This window comes from Manacus vitellinus, unplaced genomic scaffold (assembly GCF_001715985.3).
Source record: "Manacus vitellinus isolate BGI_N305 unplaced genomic scaffold, ASM171598v3 scaffold_5_pilon, whole genome shotgun sequence".
In the NCBI taxonomy this organism is placed as follows: Eukaryota; Metazoa; Chordata; class Aves; order Passeriformes; family Pipridae; genus Manacus; species Manacus vitellinus.
In genome coordinates this window covers 10,093,894-10,121,311 of record NW_021940682.1, presented here as the reverse complement: position 1 = coordinate 10,121,311, position 27,418 = coordinate 10,093,894, and the positions used below count along the sequence as shown (strand labels likewise).

The window sequence follows — 27,418 nt, the reverse complement described above, 5'->3', positions numbered from 1 at the left end:
TTTGTTTGAAGTTTCCTTGAAAGTGTTTAGTTGAAGAGATTGGAAGGACGTAGAAAATAAGACACCATTTGTTACTGCTGTGTTAAACAAAAGTTTCAGGAAATCTCTTTTGAAACGGACAAGTGTAAAGTACAAGTACTGCTTTAACAACCTATGTTTTACAATTTCCTGATTAATGGATTGCAGTAAAATCAGTTCCTTGACAATGATTACTTCAGCAATACATTAGCAATTACTTCAGCTAGTTTTATGTTATTCGTGGACGCTGCATGGAATCATGTCTGTCTTTTATCCTGTAAATCAATTCCTTCATGGCCATTTAACTCTCAACTCTGATATTTTCTGCAGAATATAAAACTGAAACATGCACAATACCAGTGCATTAGATATCAAAGTATCATGGCTTTTTTATGAGGCTTTTTATCAGTTTCAAAGTCCTTGTTCAAAGCTGCCCTAGAACTGCTAGAATGGATTGTCTTTACAGGAGGAGACTACAAGAGTTTTTTGCTGTGAACCCAGCTTGTATTCTTGGCGTCACCAGGTGTCTGCATCGTACGAAATGTGGCCACAACTATCTTTAGACCTACAACTTTCCTCTCTGGGGAGGCCAAGAGCTGGGCAGAGCTCTTACCCTGAGAAGGAAGAGCTTTAACTGCATTTAGCAAGGTTGTGGGGGAGGCATGGATGTGATTCCTCAGCTTTTTAGGCATAGATACAAAGTGCCTCAGTCTGCAAAGGCATTGTTTTAGTGAGTAATGAATTCACTGATTTAAAAAAATCTAATAGCAAAGGAATCTGAAAAATGAGAAAAGGGGAAAATCTGGCTCTGTGTGAACGAAAATAATCACAGAAGCCACGAAATGGCCCCCTGCACCCCAGACAGGGAGCAGTTGTGGAGCTCAGCTGTGCCTGTGGTTAATAATAAATAGACTCTCTTGGCCAGAAGTCCTGGCCTGCGCACCCCCATGTGCTGCCCGCCCCCCTTCCTCCACCTCCTCCCAGGCTGCCCAGGCACCACTCCAGTACCCACCCAGCCTCCCTCCATGAGACGGACACCCAGAGGTAAGAGACATGCCAGGCCATTGCTCCGTGAGGGCGGATACACCGGATCGATCACAGGGGACATGAGTAGGGACAGTTTGGAAGAGGGAGGAGAGCCGGTCTGTGCTAGAGCTGCCTGAAACTTGCACTACGAATCTGCAGTTTGGTTGAGAGGCAAAAGGCCGTACAGGTCTTGCTGCAGAACTTGCCAAGCTTCGAAAACCTTTGAGCCAGCTCAGGCTGAGTGTTGGCTGAGTTTCCAGTGGATATCAGCTCAGCCGTATTGGGTTTCAGGTGGTGACCAGCTGGTTTTTATCCACCAGCCAGCACAGCTTGGGCACTCCTGGCTGTTGTGCTTCAGAGTTTGGGGGGTTGTTAAAATTCAGAGCACAGCTCGAGCAGCTCAACCAATCCTTGGCGTAACCTTGTTGCCTTAATGAATTTATTCCAAAGCTGACTTTACCCCAGAGAGTGAGGGCTGTGTAGGCACACACACAGTAATACCAGAACATTGGCATGAGCCCATGAACTGCCCAGGCTACTGAGCTTAGCACTGCACAGTTCTAAGCATGAAGTTGTTTAAGAGCTTTTGTCACTTTTTTTTTTTTGTCATTGCATGATTCCATAAACTTCATTAAGATAATTTTTAGTCCCTATTAACAGTTTGGAAAGTGGAAAATCTTAGTGTTTCAGTCAGGTGTGTATTGTGTCTAGTTGATCCGGTGCCACTTTTCTTATGTAACACAGCCCAAGCTGTCCTGTATAGCTGAAGTCTTTATATTTGGGCAAATATATTCTTCCTGGGTATAAGAATTTTCTATATAACTGTAAAGCCACACACTGTACTGAGATCAGAGCCATGTTCTGCTAAGTGTATCATGAACACAGTACTGTATTTTACTTAATTTGCCATCTAAATTAACAATAGGTACAAAGGACTGAGGAAGGGAATCCTTTCCTGCTAGTGAAGGGGTGAGGAATAGAGAGACTGAAGGGATATGGTTAAATGCCCAGGGAAAGTATGTGAAGCAGCCAGGCATTAAGTGAAACTGCCCCAAGGCCTGGACCAGACCACTCTCTTAGCATTTACAGCTCTCTCCCCCTCTTTCTCTGTTTGGGAATGAATTTAATTAAAGTGAAAAGGAGTTGCTAAGAGACCAGAGGAGTTCTGGAGTTTGTTGCCGGGGCTGAATTGCCACTCTGCTTCCAAGGCATTGCGCTAAGAAGGATGATGTAACGTGAGCCTACATAAAGCACTCCCTGCTCTGGGGAAAGCTGCTCTTTCCTCTTTGCAGGTCCAGTCCAATTTGCCAGTTCTCATCTCCTTTCTGAAATGCTTATTTTCTTCTAGACACCAGCAAAGAACAGATTCATATTTCCATAGCTGCCTTGTAGATTTCTCCTTGTGACCTTTCATGTTGGAGGTGGCAGTGGCTGAGCCTGAAATCTGTCACTGGCAAGTTGCTTTGGAATTTAAAAAGTTGCCTGCTTCAAAATTCTCCCTAGTTTTTTACTTCTCATCCTTTTCTCTGCTCTACCACGATTTCAGCCCAGCGTTGATAATGGGCCAGGTGACCCCTTATAACTCCATTTCTTCAGCGTAACGTTTTGCTTTGACACCCTGGCTCATGCTTGAAACACCAGGAAACTCCAGGCAATCTCCTGGACAAGGGTTGTTTACTTTTCCAAGATCAAGGCAAGAGCTGATATTTTTAGCTTCACAAGGTCACATCGTTGCTAAATTACATCTTTCATTTTTACCTGACTTCCATTATCTCAGGACCATCCATATGCACAAGATGATTAGGAAAATAACCTCCAGCCTGGGAAGACATGTGTCCACCATGGCATGTGGGACCACCCAGGTGAGAAGATTTCTGCATGGTGAGTAGTGTATTTTGAAACAGTTCCTGGGTGGAAAGCATTTTCCTCATCTGAATGCAGCAGAGACCTTTCTGGCAGTCTTGTGGGACCACAGCAAAGAGCAACAATTGTCTTGGTGTACGATAGTCTTAAAATATATTGAGTTACTATGGTATCCTTGGTGTTTCCACTTATAAAACATATCCTTGTGTTTGGGCATGGTTGCAGGACTCAGTTAGTTCACAATAATGTTCAAGCAATGTTCCTGGAGCAAATAACAACATGACTGCAAAAATGGTGGCAGAGGACCATTCACTGATAGTGATGAGGATTATAATTCATATTAACAGCAGAAATATTTTGCAGATATTTCACTTACATAAAACACAGCTTCAGTCTTGTTGAAGTTATTTGTAAATTCACCCCAAAGAGCAGCTGAAGAGGGGGATAAATTTGCTGTGATGAAAACAATTTGCCTTTTATAAAACAGCTCACTAGTTACTACAAATACACATACAAATAACTCACTTTTCTGTGTTTATACCCAGGTGCTTATGTCAGGATTCATCCCTCTGTCCAGGAAGCCCTGATGGAGGGGAGACCAGTTGTAGCCTTGGAAAGCACCATCATTACTCATGGCATGGCCTATCCTCTGAATCTGAGGTGCTGGATTTTGATGTTCCTTGTTCAACAAAGTTATAAGAATTAAGCACATACCTGGTGGATTGGTATCAGTATTCTTGATCCAGCCAAAGCCATTGCAAGACCAAATGTAAATGTCAGGTTTCTAGGCATGCAGAATATGAGTTCAAGTGTTAAAACATTTGTATTTGGACTTTTAAGGACACATATGGGGAGCCTAGTTATTAAATTTCTGTCTTCCTTTAAAATATGGCAGCAGATAATGTCATCATTTGTTCTAAAAGAGAGCTACCAGCCTTTTCATTTGCAGACTTTGTACAGACATTGAAAACCCTCTGCAGTTTCTTTTGCTGTATCTTTTGTAATGCAAAAAGGACTGAAACACAATAGGGAAATCTGTTCCCTAGCCCACTCAGAGCAGCTACTGTGAGAGTTGCTGGTCCCTCTCCCTGCCTTCTGTACCATGCATGGAAAACCCCCTACCTCTACCTTTTATTTATTAATGTTCAGTAAACTTATGTTTTATTGAGTTACATTGCACTCTCCCCTCCATCCTTGCTTTCAGAAAGCACAGGAATATTTTGGTATTGATTTTCCACCTTGCTTTTTACCTGGCCACTATTCTGCCTGACATTCTGTCTTAGAATGAAGCTCTGAAAACTCAGCTTTGGTGAAGAGGTAGTTTCAGTAGTTAAAGTTTGCCTAGCATATGTCCAAGTAATTCAGAAAGGGAGAAGAAGCTGCTCTTAAAAAGGATAGTGTATGCTAGTCTGCAGCCCTAGAGTACCCTTCGGCAGCAGCTTTTTGGCACTGTTGTTACTCTATATCTGACTGCTTGAATTGTGAAAAAAATATATTCTGGTCATTTGACCAGGGCTTAAATTAGCTGGGGTTTCTGTGAAGATCTATGATCTCAGAGAAATAACAGGTAAGAAATACAGAGAGGTCCTATTTTGAAAAGATCCCTATTTTCAGTAGTCTATTGTACAACCAGGTTTGCTTGTAAATCAAATGATTTTTCTTAAAACTGAAGCACAGAGCTTGGACATTGCTGACCTGAAAATGGGAGCTTTACACTTCTGCAAGCTCAAGTGCAAAGACTTCTACCACTAGGAAGATACGGAAGAGGAACAGGACTTAGCCCAAGTCACAAGAACTGTAAAGCTGAGAGTGATGGCCATCAAACATGGCAGTTTCTTGCCTGATTGTTTGCCTCCCTAATTTGTGATTGTTGTCTTATCTCTTTTTAGCATGGCCAGAGAAGTGGAAGAAACTGTAAGAGTAAACGGAGCAGTGCCAGCCACTGTAGGTATTTTAAGGGGCCAAATCCATGTGGGACTCACAGACGAGGAACTCGAGTTCTTGGCAAGCAGTAAAAATGCAGTTAAAGTGTCTCGGAGAGATTTTCCTTTTGTCCTCAGCCAGGTACGGTACACAGACTTTCTGTTGTGGTCTTTTCTACATGGCATTAGTATAGTGCTCTCCAGGTTCAAGCCAGGTTGCTTTTAAACCTCTTGAAAATATAATGTAAAGTAGTATCTTCCTGGTAAGCTCAAATGTGGTCCTAACTGCAGTAAAAATACCACAGAGTAAGGGACTAGCAGCCATGAAATAGGGCTCCTGAAAAGTCATTCTGGATGGGCTGGCAAGCCATGAGCACTTGGCTAAGAATATTCTTATTGGCACGATAAGGCATTATCACACTGCATGCAAACTGTGTGACACGTAGGCCATCCGAGCTCAAAGTGACAGCTAAAGGTGACACTAGCTGCCCACAATGACTTCTGGTTGGAATGCCCTGGGGAACAAAGGCCTTTGCTGTCAGGGCAAGAACAGCTTATGTAGCAGGGATGATGGTGGATGATTCCTCTTCCTTTTTGCCCAAAAGAATATTTGTATCAGAATTTCACTGGTCAGTTGGTGACAGCAGGCTGTTGTGACATTGCTGCGTGTCAGACCACAACCACTGCTGCCCACATGCTGTGTTCTCCATGTCACCCCAGGGCGCTGACTGTGACTGGTTGTTCCCTGACAGGGTCTGTCTGGTGGCACTACTGTGTCTGGAACAATGATTGCTGCACACAAAGCAGGAATTCCCGTGTTTGTGACAGGTGGCATAGGAGGTGTCCATCGGGACGGAGAGAACAGTAAGAACATCAATACATTCTATTTTTCTCTATGTTGCTATTATTTAATTCCATCTTATTCCTTTTCCCCAGTCTGTCCTACAGTAACTGTCTGTTCAGAAGAGTAAAGTTATCATTCTTCTTGACCAAACTATCGTTATTTTCTCCCCGGTATCTCCTTTCTAGAAGCTTCAAAGTGTTCCTCTTGAGCACAGGCCAGTTGTTAAGAGGGTGGGGGTTTCTCTTTATCTTTTGCATACATGTGGTTATATGGATATTGTTTACTGGTGCAACAGGAGCTGACTGTACCTCTCCCTCTTTGTAATGGTTGGATAATCCGATACGGGCTACTGAACACAGTGTTGCTATCAACTTCTCCCAGATGAGGAGAAGGAGAGTCTCACCACAAAAGATGTTTAGGCCCTGGTCTGTATTAGAGGTGTGTAGTCCTCTCTTAAAAAATGTGCCAGTCTTGGCAGTGTAGTCTGTGAATTAAGTAAATTCTCTCTTCTCAGCCATATGTATTTCTAGCATAGCACAAATGCAGTGCCCTGCTGTATGCCATCCCTTTCAGATGTGATGTGAATTCCAGACCAGGGAGTTTCCTGAGGTCATCAGTGCTCCTGTGGTGCTTTCTTTTTTTTTTTTTTTGCCAGCAATGTCAGTTCTAAACTCAAAATCTCCTTCAGTGATATTCTATGTCCTTGAACTTCATCCTTGCTGTATAACACATTTTTCTTTCTTTTCTACCAAAGTTTTGCATACTCTTTATCAACGTGATCACAGAACCAAGAGATACAGTGCAAGGCTGCACCTCTGCCCTCAGCCATGTAACTTCTTTTTGTCAATATCTCTTTCAATTTCAACATGTAAAGGCATGATCTAAACCTGTAATGTGTTTGTGGACCTAAGCAGTTACAAAATCAGGCAGTGGCATCCTAGGCAGACGCAGCTTTTTAAGAGGGCAGATCACATCAGCTTGGAGTACAACACAATCACTAACATGATGACTGCTTGTCCCCTGACAGCTATGGATGTGAGTGCTGACTTGACAGAGCTAGGGCGAACTCCAGTTGCTGTTGTATCTGCAGGAGCCAAGTCTATCCTTGATATTGGCAGGACACTGGAATATCTGGTAGGTAGCATGGGCAACGGGGCCTGAAAGCAGATAATGTTGTTCTTTGTATACAGAATGTCCAGTGGCATGAAGGTAGTTACTAAGCCTAAGACTTTTAGAAACTATACTGAGAGTACATGAAGCCACATTTACAGTCCTGGGGCTGTACAAGCACTTGGCTACTCCCTAACATAAATCTATCCATGTCCAAGGGGCTGTTCCAGCAGCTGTTCCAACTGAGGTCAAAGGCAGTGCTAACCATGCCCTCTTTCTCTGGCCTTAAACTTGATTTTCTGGGAGAATTCTCCCAGAAATTGATGGATGAGGAAAGATCCATCGAACACTAAATAAAATCAGAATTAAAATGGGAATCCAGATGATTTTCAATAGAGTCACCTTTGAAAGTTTGGTATGTTGGAAACCAGCAGAGCCAGCACTTCAGGTGACGGCCAGCATCAATACTTCTCAATTGCAAAGAGAACTCATTTATATTCCTGTCAGCTTATGACATATCATCAGATCACAGGGTGTTACCTTGGACTCAGTGTTGTGCTAATGACAGCTGCATGGCTTTTGATCAGCTCCAAGCACAAGCAAAGGACGTGCATGCCTCCTCTCTCAGTAAGCCTGATTTGGTCTAGCCAATGTTACCATGTCTGGCTCTTTGCTTTGAAATATGTTGTTGGGAGAATGGAAGAGAATGGGATGTATAAAAATAACCAAGCCCTGTGCTAAAGAAAGGCAGTTTCTTTTTGGGTAGAAGGAAAAAGTCCCATTCTTTACTTGGGTTCCCTTTCCCTCTGCTGATTACCTGCTTGTCTCACCTCCACTGCTGCAGGAGACTCAGGGTGTCTGCGTGGCTGCCTTTGGAGAATCAAGAGAGTTCCCAGCCTTCTTCTCACGCCAGAGTGGCTTCCAGGCACCATATCACGTCCGGGACGAAGAGGAGGCAGCTAAACTCATTGGTGTGTTTTAGACAGGAAAGGCCCATGTGAGGTCTTGGAAAAGAGGGACACAAGGATCACCTTGGATGAGGCACTTTCTTTAACTATAGAGAAAAATTTACCCTGAAAAATACACCATCCCACCTCCTCCATTCCTGCTTCAACAGTACTTTGAAAATGAAGTAGCAGGGAAGTGCAGTCTTTACAGCAAGTAAAATTGCAAGCCAGCTGCAGCCACTTTGGCATGCTCATTCATTTATGTTCTCTTCACACTGGTGAAGTGGAGGGAATACACATATTAATGTGTTGGCAAAAACAGTTTCTGGGCCTTCAGAAATGGAATTGGTTTAAAAAAGACAGAAATCCTTGCCCTGTTTGCTGTACAGACAGGGAGACGTGAATTGGTTGGTGGCTGGAGAAGACCCTGATCTTGGGTCGGCTAAGAACCAGAGCTTCAGCTCTGCGGGTTTCTTCACCCTGCACCCACTCTACTCTATCCTTTTCCTTCAGCACTTGACTTATCCAAGGAGAACCACTAACAGTCTGCCCATCCTCTCCCAGACAGTGCTCTGGGGCTAGGCCTGAGCAGCGGGGTGCTGATAGCAGTGCCCTGTCCCCAGGAGCGAGCTGCCTCAGGCCAGGTCATCGAAGAGGCCATCCAGCAAGCTCTCAGTGAAGCCAGGTGAGAAGCAACCTCAGCCTCATCCTTTGCTCACCCAGTGGTCCTGAGGCAGTAAAGTAATTCAGGGACAGTGCAACAGCTTAACCTCGGGCATGGGTGAGCCCACAACATACTTTAAACTGTAGTTTTATCTAACCCAAAGCTTGTTTACAGGACCTTTTTATGGTATGTGGTTACGGAGATAAAGTATCTGCTAGCAACAGTGCTTCTCCTCTGATGCTCTTGCAGCTCAGTCCTCCTCATCTGCAGGCATTTTCTTTATATTTGCAGGTCCAAAGGGATCACAGGCAAAGAAGTGACCCCTTTTTTGTTACAGAAGCTCATAGAGTTAACTGATGGGAAATCACTGGACTCCAGTATCCTTTTACTGAATGGGGAGATAAAAGGAAGTACTCCAGTGTCTTTCATATCTCTTCTAATGGTGCTTGGTGGAAAACACTGCCACTTCATTGACAATCTAGCAAGGGGCAAACATATCAGTATCTGCAAATAGATGAGAGTTTAGCAGCTGCACCCCGATTTTTCAGGAGCATCCTTACTGTCTTCATCCCCTTTTACATTAAAAAATGGAGGGCAAAACAGACAGCAGGTGGTCCAGAGCCTAAGGAGATCCCTCATATCTGACCCCCAAGCTTGCCTGCTCTGTGATGGAGTGTCAGGCCACTGTTGCCCATGGTGAGGTTGCTCTCTGGAAGGTACCTGGGCTGTATGTCACACTGCCTCATCCAGCACTTCATGTGGGTGTGGAGTAAGAGAAACTTGGAAGAAAAACACCCTTGTGTGAACAGGAATCCTCTCACACAGGCAAGAAAAATGCAGATCTACTGAGATGCCAGCATAGAACCTAAGAGGGCCAGATTCTCATCGAGGCTCTGCTGCCAGCCCTCTAGGAGACCTGACCAATCAGAGCAGATTAGTAAAGGCATTTTTGGAAATTAGAGCTGTATGCAGATGAAAAGTGGGGCTTTCAAAGCCTCTGATACTCTGCCCCCAGTGCAAATACTAAAAAAATTGCTTATAGTGACTTGGCAAAATCTCAGTAGGTATCTCTTTCTGGAAAGCTGGCCAAGATCCTCTAATGTTTTTAGACTCTCAACTCTAATTTAAGCACTTCACCTTCTCTTTTCTCCGTGAAGCCTTTGCTTCTATTCCCTATCTGTCAAATGGAGAAGACAGGTTTTCTTTCTGTGGATACTGGGGGAGGAAGGTGAAAAAAAATAAAAATATCAGAGTGTTTATGCAGTACTGTAACCCATTATACATGCCCCAAAAGGATTACAGTGTGGGGAATCAGTTCTACCAAGCCTCACAGCACATATTTCCTGCTTTCTCCCTCTCCGAATTCCTACATAAGCTTCTAACAGGTCAATCTTGCTGGTATTTTTTTTCCTCAAAGAAATGCCAAACAGACCTTGCACTGATCCAGAACAATGCCAAAGTGGGCAGCTGCATTGCAGTAGCCCTGAGCAAAATACAGAAAGCCAGAAGGAAGGGGAACCTGCCTCGCCGAGGGGACACGACTGCACCTCAACCAGTGAGTCCTCTGCTGGCCTCCACATGATGCCTCTGTGCTGACAGCACAAGATAAATTTATATCTATTCCCAAAAGTAAAAAGTGACTCAGCCAGAGACCAAACTTTCTATTTCTCACTCTCAGACATTCTCCCTTTAGTACTTTTTATTCTTGACAGATAAACATCTTCTCCTCCCCCCTCTACCCACATTTGCAGGGAATAAACACTGACAATGGCCTAATCCCATTAAGTCTTAGACCATCAAAGCCATTAAAACTTTAATCACATTTTCACCTTTTACTGTGCCCTTATGTACAGCTTTGACTGTATTGCTCTTAGTGCCAGGGAACTCATGACTACAAGAGTAGACCTGGAAGAGGGTGGAGAGCTGCAGAGCCGTAAATGTTTATAAATATCTCTTTTTGTTGGCCTCCTGCTCATGATTGACAAAAATCACAAGAGTTACAGCACATCCAAACAAGATTCACTATAACCCTAATACTCTATTCACTCTCTTGGATTTTGTGTGTGCCGTATAGTTTACAGGAAATCTATTTTAGGTGGTCTTTAGAGAGCTGAAAGATTTTCTAAAACCCATTTGCAATAGGATTTGTCAACATAAAAGAGGGCACTGACTCCAGAGGCAATAACCCAGCATTTGATGGAATGAGAAAAAACAGCTGTATGTCCCCAAAGAATCTGGAAACTTCCTGTTTGTGGAGCTGTGCTGCTTATTCTGGCTTTGAAGGACAATAAAAAAGCAATCTGTAAAGTGTCACTGGGTATGGCAATTCCTCCTGGGAGCTTGCAAGAAATGACTGCATTTTTCTGCCCACTTTTTCCCATTTTCTTTGCTTTTTTTCCACAATAGTGCTTGAATGTTGCTGAGGTTTGGTATGTCAGAAATTGTTCCAAGAGAGATGGCTTCAAAGGCACTAGCATGACCTGACCCATGTGACTTCTTACATTACTCTGTCACCTCACAGAGAAACCACCAGCACCCCTGTGTGCACAGAGTCACATCCCACCTGCCACGCTGGGGAAGGCTATCAGCAGGCATAATTCAGAAAACAACATACAGAAGAGATTTTGATTCTTTCTAATTGGGATTGTACCAACCTGTGTCTAGCCATCCAAAATAAGCACTGGCCTTTACACTGTAAATGAGACAGCTTTCAAGAGGGTTGGGAAAAGTGACTAGGAAAAGCAAACGCGACTTGGAAACTTTTTCCTCCAGTCCTTCCAACCACTTTTTACCTCTTTCTTCCCTCTTAAAGGTGGTGATTGGAGGTATCAACGTTGACTTTATAGCCAAGGCGTGGAACCCTGACATCCTGGTACTGTATCTGTAGCAGTTTTCTTACCACCATTGCATTTCCAGCTACTTTTAAAGGAGTGCCTTTAAAAGGGGATTGGGGGGGAAGGCATTATCCATGTATGATATCCACATGTCTGTATGGACACACATGCACAAGCAGGTGTAGTGCTACATATTTGGTGTGTTGTCTAGGTGGGCAATGGAGTGAAATATAGTTACCTACTCTGTCTCCATGCTGAAAGTCACCATCCCTGCCACTCAAGACAGGGACAAAGCAATCCATACAATCTCCACATAGGACTGGCCTCTGCAGTCTTTGTTAAGGTGCCTTGAGGCTGCTTCCTGATGCCTCAAGCCCAAAGAGCTCTTCTAGCAGAAGAGGTGCCCAGGGCACTCTCAACTCACGTATACAAAGAGCAATGGGTAAAGACCCTCACTATGCTGTGTCAGCCCCTAATTCAAGACCCCATAGTGAGGAAATCCCCAGCTGAGAGCCAGCTCTGGCTGTCTGGGACTGCCTTAGCTGTGGAAAACAGCAGGGATAAGAGCAAGAGTCTCAGTGTAGAGTACTCATGAAGGATTTGAGTCATACACAAAAAAAAATAAATAAAAAAGGCTTTAAAAAATAGAACATTCTAAATGTTATCATACCCTTTTCCTCTCAATTTGATTTGAACAAGAAACAACCAAGAAGCTCAAGTGGAACAGACCTGGGACTCCTCTATGCAAATGGTGGTCGTTTGCATGGCCTGTAAAATTTTTGTTTAGCTATATGAAGTACTGCAGATTGAGGTGGTGAAACTTCCTCAAAAATTCTCTAGTGTCTCAAATTACCCTATGCTGATCGCCAAGGCAGGAAGCTTTCACCATGAGATGGGGCAGCCTCAGTCAGATAGGGAAAGATGTGATGGGAAAGCTGTCCTTAAGGAATTTGGCCTTTGCATGATACAAAGACCAAACAATGTTATAATGGTCAAGGGTGAAATATGCTGTGGCATTGGTTATGAAGGCTTGCAAACCCAAAAGTTCGAGTGTTTCACGTGTGATCTAACCAATACCATACATAGCCCACGCTCAGCTGTCAGGACAATGAGCAGAGCTATGTCCAAGGGTGGATAGGCATTTCTTGGCATGTCAGACAGGAGTGAAAATCCCACCTATAGCATGGTGAGAGGGCCAAGGACCACTATAGCCCCCACTGGGAACTGTTGACAGGGGAAAAAGGAGATTTTTAGTGTTGCTTGGAAAAGTGAGGTGTTAGCCACCCTTCTGTATAGTAGCAAACCCTAGAGCTGATAGTCCATCACGACAGCTACCCAAATGCCAAGCTGCAGGAGGATTTTGGAACTGACATCCAAAATGTTCCTGCTGACAGCTACTGTGGTTAGGCACAGAGGAAAAGGCTCTCTCAACAGCATTGCTTTGTTTTGACTTTTTAAAGAGATTTTTTCCAAAGGGCTCAGCACCCAGCAGGTCCCACCTTTATGCCTGTTAGATTTGTTGTAGAGCACTGGGGTACCACTCGCACCTCATGGTGTCTCAGCAGGAAAGCAGCTGTATTCTGTCCTGGTTGCAATTCCCACATGGCTTTCAAGGCTACCCAGAAGCCAAGTGTTTCATATGTAACTATCTGACCTGCTGAGAAGGTTGCATAGTTTTGCTCAAAGAAAGGTGCTGGAAGAAGCATTATGGTTATAACTCCCCCAGGACACCCAGAAGTTGAGCAGAGTCTCACTTTTACATTAGGAATTCAAATCTCTTAAGACATTGAAGAAGGTTCTAGAGGCTCACTCAGTTCTCTGAAACACTGCCAGAAAGCATTAGCCCAGCCTTATTTCATATCACTTCAACAAGTCCATTTTCATCTAAGTTCTTTCATCTCAGCCAGCCCCACCCGACCACAATGTAGAGGAGATACCTGAGTACCACTCAGACTTGGAGTTATGACTGAGGTGGCAAAGTGTGATGAGAGTAATTAATTTTTTTTTTTCTTCAAAAGCTGGCTGCTGGTTTCTCTCTCACTGCACCCACCTGCTACTTTAAAGAGAGATCTAGCATCTTCATTTTTTTAGGCTGTGTAGGGTTGTACAACAGCAGAGCTCACCCACAGGTGGATCCTTGAGCAGGAGGCTGGTATGCTCTTAGGGCAAGGCTTGGCATAAAAACCCAGCAACTCTGCCTCTGGGAGCACAGGGAACTAACAGAGAGGATCGGCATGCCAGGCAACTAAAGGACTTCATGAGTATTTTCACCATTCCTGCAAGCATCAGTTTTAGAAAACAGTGGAACTACATGAAACACAGTTTGTGCTCATTACTGATGGCAGTGAGCACCCTCTTTTAAGAGTGAAACAGTGGCCAGTGTTCAAAGCCATGTTATTTGACTTGCCTAAACAAACACTCTTGCTTTTTACTTTGGAGTGTTGGGGTTTTTTTTCCTTGGCTGACTCTATTACAGATAGTGAGCTTCAGAGTTAAAATAGCCGAGCTCAATGCTTTTGAAATCTGCAACACTCAACAGGACACAGCTGTAGATGGAAATATCCTCATTCCCAGCAGTGCCAGTGGCAATTCCCAGGGAGCATGAGGAAATGTAACCAAGGGGCATTTGCGTTCATGAGAAATGACAAGTAATGGAAAGATGGACGGAGGCCATAAGTTGTTTTTGTAGAGGCAGTTCTGCTCAGGTGATGTGAACAGTTCTGGGCTTGGAGAACTGCCAGACAGAAAAGTAAAGGTGTCAAGAATTAGCACCAAGTCTTACAAAGCACAGAACTGGGGAGAGTCAGAGCTACAAAAAAGAGCCTGGAGGTCAGAGCAGAGTAATACAAGAGCATACTTAGGTGGGAGAGCAGCCTCTTACAGTTGTAGGGCTGGATGCAGGAGAAAGAGTTGTGTGCAAAGGATAGATGTACCGCTTCATGCAGGGGAAGAAGAGCCCTTGGGGAACTTCAGTTATACCCTATGAAGATCACTATGACTGCCAGTGGCAAGCTGGCTCCAGAAATGGAAAATACGTGTCAGGATTTTATGAAACGAGAGCTCTAAAACCATTTGATAGTCAGATGAAGCCCAGATTGATCTGAGCACTTACTGATGTAATTCTTCTGGCAGAGGAATTAGGAGATGGGTGAGCGATTGCCTGTGTTCTGACACTTTGTCTATTTGTGACAGAGAGGCAGATGGACAGAGGAGTGGAAGGCAGAGGCAAGAGAAAGGAGAAGTTGATAGCCACACGTAAAAAAGAAGGGTATTTTTTATGAGAGATGTTTGGGAAGCAAAGGGTGAGTGAAAAAATCTTCAGACTTTTCAGATCCTTCCATGAATAAAGTACAGAGGCAGTACAGGCAAAGGTAACAAATATCATTTTAGGTTCAAAGAGGAAAATAAATAAAACCCCCAAACTGTTTAAGGTGGGAGCTAAGTGGCCTGGAAAGCAGCTGCAGAGCCCGTCAGGTCTGGGTCAGCAGCTCTGGAGTCCCAGGCTGTTCTGAGCAGGTCAATTCAGACTGCTGCTCATAGCAACAGAAACACTCATTAGCATTCTTGTAGGAGGTCTTTGCAAATAAGACCAAAATAGCAATTCATGGGGAGATGAAGTGGATCTTCCCTTCCAGAAAGCAGCCCCTTGTCATTGAGACTGAAGTCTACAGATGGCCACAGAAGTTTGTATTGCCCTCAATCTGTTAGCTGCATGCCCTCTGCTCCCTCTGATTGCTGACCTATATTTCAGCAACATCAACTTCACATGTTGATGGAGACAGCATCTATGCCAAGCAGCCCTCCCAGTTTTACCAACTAACAGCTTTTTCTTCCAGGGTGGTGGGCAGACAAATGCTGGAAGAGTGAGACGAACCTTTGGCGGTGTTGGAAGAAACTTGGCAGGTGCCTTGTGCTTGGGTTTGCCTGCGGGTGCATGCCAGCTGTGATTCGTCCTTTGCTATTCCTTCAACAGCAGATGTTTAATGTTGTCAAGATTTGGGACACATTAGGCAATATACCAGTGGGCAGACTGCTTGGAAAAGGCAGGGGCCATTCCAAGAAATAAGAGGGGAGGGAGTTGAGATCAGAAAAGAAAGGTCCACAAATATGAAGCTAACTAGCATATAGCACCCTGACCCCAAATCAAAGTTAAATAAGTATCAGCATTCTCCAATGACTACTGAGCAACCTGGCCCTCAGATTTAATTAATGCCAAGTTGTAGTCACAATAGAAGTATGTTTTGAGTAAGAATTTGAAAGGAATAAGCTTGTTCAAAGGTGATCAACCACGTACTATGGACAAGGGGGACTGGGGTACAGGAGTTACTGTAGAAGAGAAAGGGCTGCAGTCCTTGGCAATACGAAAGGATCCCACTGTACCTGGTGCTCCACCATAAGAAGCAGCAGACCAGTCTTTGTGTATTGAAATTAACTGGGGCAGATTACAGAAAGATGTTAGGATTATTCCTGCTTTTAGATGTTTCCGAAATCTTCCTAACATAAATCTACTGTCACTTCAGATCACTAATGAAGAGGCTTGAGTGTTAAAAAAACACCTCAAAATACCCATGCCACCCACTGAGGTATAATTTGTAGTAACTTGAAGGGAGAGGATGAAGGGTTTCCCGTGAATCCACTTAGATTCAGTGGTTCTAGTGAGATATCATTGTGGGAACAGCAGTGTGGGAAGGCCAGCAGCAAAAAACGCCATGCACAGAAACATTATGGGAAAACCTACATGCCTGTGATGATAAAGGAATTGATGCCAAAAAAGTGCAGAATTTTCTTCCCCCTCCTCTTTTCCTCCACTCGCAGATGTTCCAAATAATCCCAGATTTCAGAGTGCTGGTGCAGCTTTCTGCAGAATCACCTCACTCAGCTCCAACCAGTCATTTGCAACAGCTGCAGCTGAATTTCGTCTTGATTATCCTTCTAGGCAAGGACTGATGAGCATTAAATTTTCCAGGAGAGGGCTTTCCTACAGACACCCATCCCATCCAGGCTGTCACTGTGTTCCCACTAATCTGGTGGATTTGTTAATAGCTTTTGTTTCCATTTGCTTTTTAGACTGTTTAAGCCGTCTTGGACAAACTCCTCTCCTTTTATCAGCCGTGGGGAAGGATGAGCATTTACAGTCTGTCCTGCACTACTGCCACCACATGGTATGTTGCACAGCAGTGGCACCTCAGAAACAAGGAAGTGATGACAATACGTAGAGGGAAAAGTCTTCTCAACCCTGGCAGACATCAGAGCCACCTTTCATCAGGCTTAGAGTAGGAATAATTCAATGTTTCTTTAGTTACAACTGGAAAACAAGGAGCTAACCCCATAAGCACAGGCTAGATGTATGTAACATTTAGAGTCTAACTGTGGGGTCTAAATTCCACTCCAGCAAGTGCTTGAAGAAGATAGAGGTAAATCAGGAGGAACCATGAAAAATTCTAGTAAGGGCTAAGCACAGCAACAAATATGTAAACCTTGACCCTGAGGATACACAAAGCAATGCCAAAATCAGCCTGGCTTGGGTAAAGCCCAAGACAGAGAAAACCTGGAACTGGGATTGCAGGCTGGACACCCCCCAAGCTCAGAGGAGCAGAGTCCTCTACAGAGCTGCTGACACCCCCCTTACCTGTGCCCCAGGGGAATACTTGACTTCAGCAGCAGCTTGTCCACCCAGGTCAGGGAGCCAGGAGCAGCAGGAGCTCCCTGGGACATCAAGGCAGAATATCACCACCCCAGCAGGGAGCAAAAAAAGCCAGGAGGGCAGCCCTAACCTAGGGCATAAGGCAACTACATAGAGAAGAGGCAGGACTGAAGGCAAGGCAAGGCAAGGCAAGGCAAGGTTGATACAGCCCCCAGGTGAGGCTAGTCAGGATCATTGAGGCTTATGAGTGCCCTCATGACCCTGGTACTCAAACAGAGCCCATAAGACCTTAGTTCTGGCTACCTTAGCAACTTAACAAGTTGAGCAATGAGAGCTTGAACTTCATTTTGGTTTATAAGGGCTTCATAGCAGCTGGTCTCTAATCCCTCCTCTACACAGCACAGTTTGTGCCACCAAAGTGAGCAGTCTCCCAAGGAAGGATGGACTTACTGGCCAGCTACCAAGCAATCCTTACTTGTAGCAAAACACATTTCTAACTGTTGGAGAGGACCCTTTCCCTGAAACCTCCACCTTCCCTGTCATTTCTCTGTCCACGTGCTCCTTCCAAGACATGCCCTGAGTTCTCTAAGCAGATCATTCACAAGACCCACAGGGGAAGGACATGTCACAGCTACGTCTGCCCCACTGCTGCAAAAATGGCTCCAAGGCTGCTTTTAGAATCCAGCTGGGCAGTTCATGAGGTGGCCAACATAACTGCTAGCTGCAGTGTGCCACCAACACATGCCAGCACGTCAGCAGGCCATCAGAGTGTCACACAAGCTACAGGAGTGGATGACTGGAGCAGACAGGGCTGCAGACCACTGTTCTGTTATGACAGAGACACAGCCTGTGGAACTGCATGGCAGAGACCTGTCACTCTCATTTACTAAAGGATTGCTTTAACCTGTGTTGCACTGAAAATATTAAAAGATAGCCATGTGCCAGCACTGTCTAGACTGAGATACCGCTGAAATGCTGCTTATCCCAAGGGAGAAGGGCGCTGGAAGGGAGAACAGCGAGCTGGGTTAGAGAAAGATTGAGCCAAGTGTGTCAGGGAAGAGAAACATGCTCCGTGTGTACCTGTCCTCCCTGTTTCAGGACATGAGTGCTGTCCTTCAGCTGGAGGGGAAGAGCACAGCCACTTACTGTGCTGTGGTCACCAGTGCTGGGGAGCTCAGCATCGGCCTGGGAGATATGGACATCCACCAGCAGATCACAGAGCAATACGTACGCACACCATCTGATTTGTAAGCTTTTCTTACGAGAATGAGTGTGGACCTGTGACAAAAGGCCACTGGTAAAGCCTGTACCGGGGAGAGCGGGTGTGCAGAGGGACATGAGAGATGCTAAACTTAACCCCAGCCACTGGCCACTGAGATAGCAGCATGAGAAAGCCCTCTGTTGCTGCTGACCCAGGTGCAGTTTCTATCTGTTTCTGGTCCATAAGTATCACCACTACTATGATCCATGACACATAGGCCAGAATCCTCTTCGTTAACTTGTCCAAGCTAACCTATAATTTTTGGTGCCTTAAAGCCAGAAATAAATCCAGTCTGCAGAAATGATATTTCTCCTTATAGAGAAAATAATAAAAAAAAAAATGGATAGAACACTGGTTAAAGCAAGTTTTCCTGTTCCATCCCCTCGCCACCATTCCTGTTGTTTCTACATGCTGAGTTGTATCAACAGAAACTGTTGCTCAGCACATCCAAACATTCAAAAACACCAGGGCTAATGGAAGCAGTGATTAAGGACTGATTCAGTGAAAGCCCCTCTCTGCACCCTCCTTCCCTACTCATTCTTTTATTGACAGAACAAAAGCCTGTGCTTCACGACTGACAGCAACATGAAAGTTAAGTGCAATTTACTTACCAGTGGCGTCTCCCTGAGGTGGAGCCCTCCTAGGCAAAAATGTGGTCACCATTCCCACTTACATCCCCACCCTGCCTCCCCCAAGCCTTGGCACAGAAAACTGTTACATGACAGATTAATTCTCCTGAGCTCTATGAAACAGCTTTGGCCAGTGGAAATTCTGAACCAGTCTTCTTCTGCAAAGTGCATTCTGGCAGCACTTCTTCCCGCCAGGACTGGCAGAGACACAGGAGGGATGCTGCACAAGTGCCTGGAGTGCTGGCCTTGCACCCAGACAGTGCTCGTATAGCCCCAGAGAGCCAAAGGAGAGAACAGCAGTTCCCCACTCTGCTGCTCCATTGTCCTCCATCCCTATGGGATTCAGTAGGGCCAAGGAGTAAAATGCTGATGAACAACCTGTCTTCGGAGGTACTGTGCACAGAGGACATCTAAATGACATGTGGAGTGAGAAAAGGTGTAGTGAAGCCAGGCATGGCACAGGGAATCCTGCAGTGGCATTAAACAGCAACATTCTCTCTCCCTGTAGTGGTCTAGTGAGTACCAGCAACTATCTTTCTTTGCCAGAGGGGCCCTGCCAGTTGAGTCCAGCACTTGATGGCAGGGAGCAGGGGAAGGAGAAGGGGAAGAGATGAGGCAAATGGAAAAATCCATTTCCCTTGGTGAATTGCTCTTGTAGGTTCATACCTGCACCTAGGGGCTGCAATACAAGTGAAAATCCTACATCAAGTCTAACTAGCAATCATTTTGTTCCTCTGCAATGACTCAAGCTGTCTCTCCTCCGTGTCCTGGATTTTCACTAGGTGTCCCAGTTCAAGGAGAACCTGTGTCAGGCCCCGCTAGTTTGCATTGATGGAAATGTGCCTCTTTCCACTATTCAGTATGTCTGCCAACTAGCTAAAGAGCATCAGCTAGCAGGTAAGGAAAACTTGCCCAGCCCTGGCCCTGTAGCTCCTTACAGCCTGTGTGCCAAGACATTCTGTGCTCTGTGCATCCCAGCCTCTGCTGCTTGCTGGAGATACCCAGTTACAGCCTGACATGCCTGTTTCTGTACTCTGCTACTCTGTTTCCAATGGACAAAACATTTCTGATTTCTCTTGAGTTTTTCTCTTTCTGCAGCTAAATCACGATTCCTGAAGTATAGTTAGTATTGCCCTTGGGCACTACCAGAAAGCTGGGGAAGCTGCTCTCATTGTCTTTAATCTCAAGGCAAGTGCCAATTTGAGCACTTCTGCCAGTTGAGCAGCAATATAGTTTGCTTCTCAGAATAAGTCCTAAGGCATTTTTTAGAGGTTTTCTTTCCCACTTCCCAAAAAATAAATACCCCCCCCTCCACTGGCATGCTGGGGACCTTTCACAAGGCTTCCAAAACCTTTGGAGTTACACCTTCATTTTTAAAAGCAAATCCTAAAAGAGGACACAATGATCTTAAAATCTGGCAGAGGCCCCAAAAGCAGCTAAGACAAGTAACAAAACTGAAGTCTGATGGTATCACTCCAGAGCCAGAAGCAGCTGTCTCATTGCTGAGCACTGAAAAGTAGCCCTTGGGAGACCTTGTCACAAGCATGGGGGAAATAGCATTTAAGTTTCTAATAGATTACTTGTGTAACTCCAGTTGTGCAGATCACACTAAGCCTTCTGCACTGCATCCTGCTCTGACGTAGAGATGAGCCACTAATTAATTAATTAACTAACCAATTGCATTGTTGTTTTGAAGTGTGCTATGAGCCAACAGATGAGAACAAGGCCTCTAAGCCGTTCCTCTCAGACAGCTGGAAAGCACTCACATACATTTCCCCCAACCTGCAAGAGCTAAGAGCAATAAATCGGACCCTTGGGAACCCTGTGCCAGCAGGTATTTAATACTCAGAAGGATCAGCAACACTTTTAGATAACCTACATCCTGGAGAAGAGCATTTTCTGCTCCAGCCCCTATTTTAAGCAAATTGGGTTATAACAGTGGAAATTCTTAAGTACACTTGGTGTCTTGCACCTTACAGCCATATCTGCATGGATTGTATGGACTGTTGATCTATCAGAGAGCACAGCAGGCCTGGGGTGGCTCCTTGTCTGAAATCAGAGATCCCATTTGCCTCACTTCATCAGCTAAGCAGGAGCAATCTTTGGTGTGTAGCCATGTCTCTGAAGCACAGTACTCTGAGGCATCTGTCCCAACAGTACCATCCTGTGCAGAAATGAAACGCCCCGCCAAAGGCAGGTGGAAATCCAACAGCATTAAGACAAGGAAGGTGTGCTTCAAGACAGTTTTTTTGATCTCTACGGACAGATTTAGTCCCTTTGAGTGTTGAAAGCATAGAAATACAGTATGGAAGTCTAACACTGAGGAATTCCTTGTTTCCCATAATTTGGAGAAAAAAAAATTTATCAACCACATCTCAGAAGTGCTCATAAATACTAGTAGAGGTGCTCGTAAATAGGCTGTCAGCCCACAGAAAGGCCAGCTGAGGACCTTTACAGTTATAACACGGTTTTCCTTCCCCACTCTCTGAAGAGCTGCCATCCAGGTTGGAGGATGTTGTCCAGACTGCGGTGGCCTTGGCCTGCCCTTTGCTGGCCCATCTGCAGTGTGTGGTGGTGACCCTCGGCACCCACGGCATCCTCCTGTGTGGCAAGAGCCTGGGAGGGAGCATCTTGCTTTGTCCAGGAGCTCACGAACAGGTAAGGGCGCAGCAAACTAACTCTGAGCTCTCAGTTGCTTCTTTCTTGGACCATATTGCACTGTTACTATTTCTGGTGGCACGGCAGCAGTCCTAGGAAACATGGCATCAGTGCTGGAAAATGTATGTGTTTGGGAGGTGGAATACACAGCTCTGAAAGAAAATCAAGTTGTCTGTCCATATACTGCTGGCTCCTAGCAGCAGTGTTTATAGTCAGTTAGTTTTAAATGTGCTTACATGAATATTCATGACTGCGAGCTTCATTTTCAGGAAGCTTCATTTAAATTATCTCTTCCAAAGTGTGAAAAAAGATTATTGCTTTTTTTTCAGTCTTTTCTTTTTTTGTCAACCATGCAGGTCTGGCATCACCCACATCAGGCCTTATCAGCTTTGGCAATTCCCACTAATTTCCCTTCTCTACTCCCACAGACTGCTGCTGCCAGCCTCTGTGCCGCCCACTACCCCACCATCCCCATCAGCAGAGAGGAGATAGTCAATGTCTCAGGAGCTGGGGACAGGTATATTGCTCACTGCTTTGTACTCTCCAACTAAGTGTGGAAGGGCCATAATCGGATTTCTTTGAAATTTTACCGCAAAGGCGAGAACGACATTCTGCTACTAGAGGAAGAGACACCAAAGACGTGAGAACAGGGCTGGTTACTGTGATTCCTTGCAAAGCTCGATAAAAATGTCCCCTGAAGCATCTTGGAAGGCTTGCCATCATTAGTTTTGCTTTTCTTTAAGATCCAAGCCTTTCCTGGCAATCTAAGAGTTCTGAATTAGTCTGGGCTGAGCTGCTAAAAGCAAAGTAAACCACCTTACATCAAAGCTGCCTAACTAACTAACTGCTTTACTTCCACACTTCTCCAGTGGAAGTGGAACTGCCACTCAATAGCAAAAATGGCCCTGTAAAAGCATTTCATCAGGTTTTGCATTTGCCTCTGGCAATTTTGAAGCTCTTGCTTCAAAAGAGTCTGCTGTATAATTCGCCTGGCTGTTCACACAATGCTGTACATAGGAGTGGGAAATGACAGCTATTTTAGCTAGCCCTGCTGATCAATTCTCAGTCTGTCAGAGTAATATTTTATTATGCTCCTTTTTAACTTGACAAACTATATGTAGCAGGCAGGGTTGTTTTCTTTTTTTTCTTGCTTCTTATGGTGAAGTAATTGATTCTGTCCTTTCATTGCCTTGGGCCAGACCAAAAGTCTGTATGTGACAGATATTTCTGTTTCTTTTTCTATGCTTACCTACCAATAACTCACCATTGCAACACTTCTTTTTTTCTATTATCAGTGGGCAGAATGAAAAGGGGTTTTGTGGGTTTTCTTTGTTTGTTTGTTTTTAAACATACAGAGTCCTCAATATTTGACTTAGGATCAATCAATAACTTCCTGCCAAGCTAGTTAGCCCACTTAGCACCAGGACATGCTCCTTGTGTCCCAGACCACCTCTGAGATGAGCTGACTGCAACTGCAAGCTGGTCTTCTCTAGGGTTGTTTGGAGCAATAGGTGTAACAGCAGGAAAAGGGGCTGGAGGAACCTCATGGAGTCAGCCTGTCCTAAGGAAAGCTGAGTTTTGCTCATGATCCCAACAGATGTCCCCAGTGTCTGCCAGCCCCTCCAGGGAGCCTCCTCTCTGCACCATTTGCTCAGAACACCAGTACCCCTTACTGCATGACAATTTTTTCTAGAGGCTAATGTAAACTAAACGTGTTCCTTAGGGATTCCTTTCCCTTTTTAAAAAGTTAAATTAAGGGAAGACCAAAGGTGAGATAAAGCATGCCACTGCCAACCACCTCTATTGAGTTATACTGGAGAACCTGGAAGTTTACTTTTCCTTCCAAAGCTATCTGAGAGCTAGGGGCCCAATGCTGCTCCCATTCCTGAGGTAACGTTCGTCTGGAAATCCCTCTTCCCAGAGTCCCCAAATCCATGTGGGGGGATTTTCACAGTCCTCTTGTTTGTCCAGGGTTTTCTTTCCTAATAACCTCAGCTGCTCCTCTGAGCTGCAGAAATTCCTATTCTGCAGAGTAAGAGTGCCAAAACAGGCTGCAAATGCTAGGACACTGCAGTGACATACATGCCATCTCCACAGCACATGAACTGGTGACATTGCTCAAGCCCAGCCTCTTGGCACTTTTAAAGGACTATCATAGAACCACAGAATGGTTGGGGTTGGAAGGGACCCTTAGAGGTCATCTAGTTTTAACCCCCCTGCAATGAGCAGGCACATCTTCAACTAGGTCAGGTTGCTGAGAGCCCCATCCAACCTGGCCTTGAACATCTCCAGGGATGGGGCATCCACCACCTATCCGGGCAACCTGTACTTGTTTCACCATTCTCATTGTAAAGAATTTCTTCCTAATATCTAATTTAAACAATAACGCTTCCACAGCTTGGCCCCCGTGAACCCTCACACTTTTGAAGCACTGGTCAGGGGAGAGTGCACACCCAGAAACAGCGATCCAGGGCACTTCTTGCCTTGCTTTGACCCTGTGGCTCTCCCATAAGTCCAGAGATGCTGCCCAAGGAGCTGAGTGTGTGTGCAGGTGGCAGCAGCAGCTGTTTGCTCCTTGCAGGGGGCTGCCGTGACAACATAACATCACCTGCCCACACACGGCATTGCTAGGGGATGCTCCCCCAAATATTTACTCTCAACCTCTGGAGCTGTTGAGAGATTGAACACTTTATGGAAGTCATAATCTTCTGTGCCTTTGTTATGGATAAAAAGATGTTAAGGTAATTAGCCCGAGTGCAGAAAAAGGGCTCTTTTTCCCTTCCCCATAGATGTGCTTATTAATCCTCCCTGCCATCGTATTTTCCTTTCCTTGCTTCTTCCTCTCAAAGGGCATTGTCTTCTCCCTTCTCTTTCACTTCTCCTTTATCCTTTCCGAGCTTCAGAACATCATTAGAGTAGTTAACTGTGAATAAAGAGTAGTTGTTCCCAGTCTATCACAAACACCACCCTGCACGTATCCATGCCTCAAATGAGCCTTCCCCTGCAAGTCAGGCAGATGCCAAAGTCATTCCCTTCTCCTGGTGTCTGCCTCAGTGCCTTGGGGGGACTGAGGATGACAACTGTTGTTGCAAGCACTCACACAATTTTTACTGGGAAATCTCAAATGGAAAACCACAGCAAATGTTTTCAAAAATCTGAATTTCCAATCTCATTTCAGCTTTGGATTTCTTTTTCCAGCTGTGCCTGTTGTCCCTCTCACGTAGGTATGGAAACTTTACCTCTCACCCTATCCAACCCCTATAGGGACAGGAGGGGACATAATGAGGCACTAACAAAGAGCAGAGAAATGACAAAATAATTAGAGAGCAAGGAAAAAGTATATTCTTCCCTTCTTTTCTCTTGCCTCACCTGGAAAACTGAGGAGAATAGAAAATGTGGTGCAAGAGAAAGTGCCTCAACTTTTGAGATGAGAAGTTGGCATATTCAGCTTCTGTAAGTGTTGGTTTGGATCCAAATGAAAGCCCTTACAAATGAATGGCCACGTTCCTGAGTTCAAAACTGTTCCCCTCTTGTTCAAAACCATCTTTCTTTCTCTCCACAGCTTAATGGCAGGAATCCTTGCAGGGATGCTTGCTAAACATGACACAGACACCTGTGTCCAGATGGGTCTGCTTGCTGCAAGCTTGTCTCTCCGTTCCTATGAGCCCATTTCCCCAGAAATCAGCACTTCCAGTGTCAGCCAGGAGCAAGTCAAGAGCAGGAGCTGGCCAGAGGTGAAGGTATGGAAGATGGACTAGAACACCATGGCTTTCGCATCTATCACCTCCCTGAAGTCCCAGCATTCCTATTTCCAGGAACTGGACTGTTTTAAGCATTGAGTTCAAAGGCTGGGTGCTGACCAGAGGATTTAGACTTTTGGTGCACGGTACTTTTTGGGAGGTGAAGTGTTTGTGGAGTGCATTTGGTGAAAACTGTTCACAATTATGTTTGTCTGCTGTTGTTAACTGTCCTTTTTTTTAATTTTTAAAAAAATTTTTATTTGGTGGGTTACAGCAACCACAGCTTGGTTCTTCTGCCTGTTGACAGTATATCTCACCCAGCCCTCATCCCTCCATCTCATGGGAACACTCATCTGCTTTGGGCCTGAGTAAATGCTCAGGGAAGGAGGCCCCGAACCAGGGAATTTCCATGTAAAGAAAAATTGGTTTCTGGTCTTTCAGACCTCCTGCTTCCCTGACCTCCAGTCCTTCTAGATTGTCTATTGAGGGAATTTATTCTTCCTCCACCTTGTGTCACTGTTGCCCATTATCATGGTAGCTCCTCAGTCATTGACTCCTAGATCTTCAGGACCATGTCTCTTCAGCTGGGCCCACCAGCAACATCCTTTCTATCCAAGAGGTCCCATGGACCACAACCTGTGGCAAGGTGCAGCTGGCAGGATCATGACGTTGTAGGATAACCTCATCAGTCTTCCTGAGCCAGCCAGCCAGCCACACTTTCTTGCTCTGAAGTCCAATGCCTCTGGAAAAAGTAGGCAAAACTAAGCTAAGAGGGGTAACCAGGGAGCAGCTGGTGGCCTTTAAAAGATGACAGACCCTTGTTCCACACACTTTCCTCTGAACTTGGGGCTTCCTTCCTTCTTTAGTCTGGAGTGTCAAGTCAAGCAAAAGGGAGCAGAGGGAGCAAGGGCATCTCTCATGGAAGCAATGAGGAAAAGTCACCTACTCAGCATATAATGTGCACTGGATGCAGCTGTGGGCACCGACATAAGTGAACACTGAAACTCATTAAAACTAATTTCTAGTAGAGTTGGGTCTTGGTGCTGGCTGGTTCTTGAACAGCTAGTAAGTCTGGAGTACAGACTCACCCTCCATTTCATATAGAGACCACCCATAGTGAGAACCCTTGCTTGAGGAGCAGATCCCAGGTGTCTGACACAGCACAAAAGCCAACCAAAGCTTGGTCAGGGCAGCTCTAACACCTCTCTCTTGGGTGGGCTCTAGTATTAAGAATGCAATCGATGGAGGCATTAACTGGGTGTCCTTCCTCTACCCAAGACTGCTTTCACCAGGCCCGTACCAACTCCTTACTTCTGAGCCTGCTGCCTTTCCTTCAGACACACAAACATTTGCCAGCAGCCTCACCTTTACTAAGACCTTGCTTGCAACTGTGGTTTAGCTAAAAGATTCTGTGCTCTGAAATGGGAGATGCCACACACCCATGTGTGTACCTGGCACTGGACAGGGTGGCTATGGCAGGAGGGTGCTGGGGTGTTTGGGAGCACAAGGGAGGGGGACTGGGGCCCACGCAAGTTCGTAAGCAGGGAGGTGGGACACAGCAGGGGCGGGGGAAAAGGGCTGTGCCCCCAAGGTATGTCCCTGCTGTATAAAAATGACTTCAGTTGGATCCAGAGTCAGGGGGAAAACAGCTTCCACCTCTGCTCCAGCCTCCAACAGCCTTGTCCAGGCAGGAGGACCCCGAGCAAAGGCAGGCCCTGAGGATGAAGGTCCAGGCACTGACATTTGCTGCGCTCCTCCTGGTGCTGCTCTGCTCAGCCCCAGCACTATCTGGGGCACTGAGGGGCCAGGCCAGCAACCCCAAGAGGCAGCCAGGAGCTAGGGGCCCTGGAGAAGATGCTTGGCCACCTGGAGATGGAGGGGACAAGCTGCCTGGGCATGGCTCAGAGGGGAGCCACCCCCCAGCCAGTGCGTGGAAAGCGATGGGAGAGGCACACCCCAGCTCCGGGTCCCCCAGCAAGATCATGGCCAAACCCCGGCTGGGCAGTGGGGATCAGGTCCCTGCCAGCAAGCCCTGGAGGCTCCCACTGCAGCCCTCCCGCAGCAGGATCCCGAGGCTGAGCCTCCACCTGAAGGACTACGGGAAGTTCAACAGTGACACGGTAAGCACAACCTGTCCTTGGCCAGCGAGTATGAGGGTCTGTGTGGGGGGTTTGAAGGGTGGCTGGGGGTGAGTGGAGGTACCAGTCAGGATCAGGCAGGACTGAGGGCAGCAGGAGCAGGTGCCAAGCATGCCATGA

The 27,418-nt window shown here is 45.6% G+C and overlaps 2 protein-coding genes across 3 annotated transcripts in view; one reads left to right on the top strand and one right to left on the bottom strand.

Annotated features, from left to right (window-relative positions):
- The window catches only part of MKRN1 (makorin ring finger protein 1), a 31,237-nt gene extending 23,611 nt beyond the window's left edge, over positions 1 to 7,626 (bottom strand). The window contains exon 1 of the mRNA XM_018080358.1: positions 7,614 to 7,626. The gene's annotated coding sequence lies outside the window, so the exon portion shown is untranslated. The remainder of the gene's footprint in view (positions 1 to 7,613) is intronic.
- LOC103757253 (pseudouridine-metabolizing bifunctional protein C1861.05) lies at positions 760 to 25,393 on the top strand. 2 transcript variants are annotated; one of them, XM_018080356.1, is made up of 19 exons: positions 760 to 1,062; positions 2,822 to 2,906; positions 3,453 to 3,567; positions 4,797 to 4,971; positions 5,582 to 5,693; positions 6,701 to 6,807; positions 7,628 to 7,754; positions 8,295 to 8,415; positions 8,686 to 8,771; positions 9,825 to 9,949; positions 11,207 to 11,266; positions 15,065 to 15,131; positions 16,296 to 16,390; positions 17,971 to 18,099; positions 19,545 to 19,659; positions 20,459 to 20,596; positions 21,254 to 21,420; positions 21,849 to 21,937; positions 24,983 to 25,393. In XM_018080356.1, the coding sequence occupies exons 2-19, from the start codon at positions 2,891 to 2,893 to the stop codon at positions 25,176 to 25,178; spliced, it is 2,040 nt and encodes a 679-aa protein (XP_017935845.1). In that variant the 5' UTR covers positions 760 to 1,062; positions 2,822 to 2,890; the 3' UTR covers positions 25,179 to 25,393. The 2 variants fall into 2 exon arrangements, with proteins under 2 accessions (XP_017935845.1, XP_008921620.2); XM_008923372.2 differs by having other exon boundaries at positions 2,822 to 2,925.
- The last annotated feature ends 2,025 nt before the right edge of the window (positions 25,394 to 27,418 follow it).

Bases quoted from the DNA above. Each gene is read 5' to 3' on its own strand.
- LOC103757253 (XM_008923372.2), top strand. From the start codon at position 2,832: ATGCACAAGATGATTAGGAAAATAACCTCCAGCCTGGGAAGACATGTG. The intron at 18,100-19,544 runs GTACGCACACCA...GATTTTCACTAG, and splicing joins AGCAGATCACAGAGCAATAC to GTGTCCCAGTTCAAGGAGAA. The intron at 21,938-24,982 runs GTATATTGCTCA...TTCTCTCCACAG, and splicing joins GTCTCAGGAGCTGGGGACAG to CTTAATGGCAGGAATCCTTG.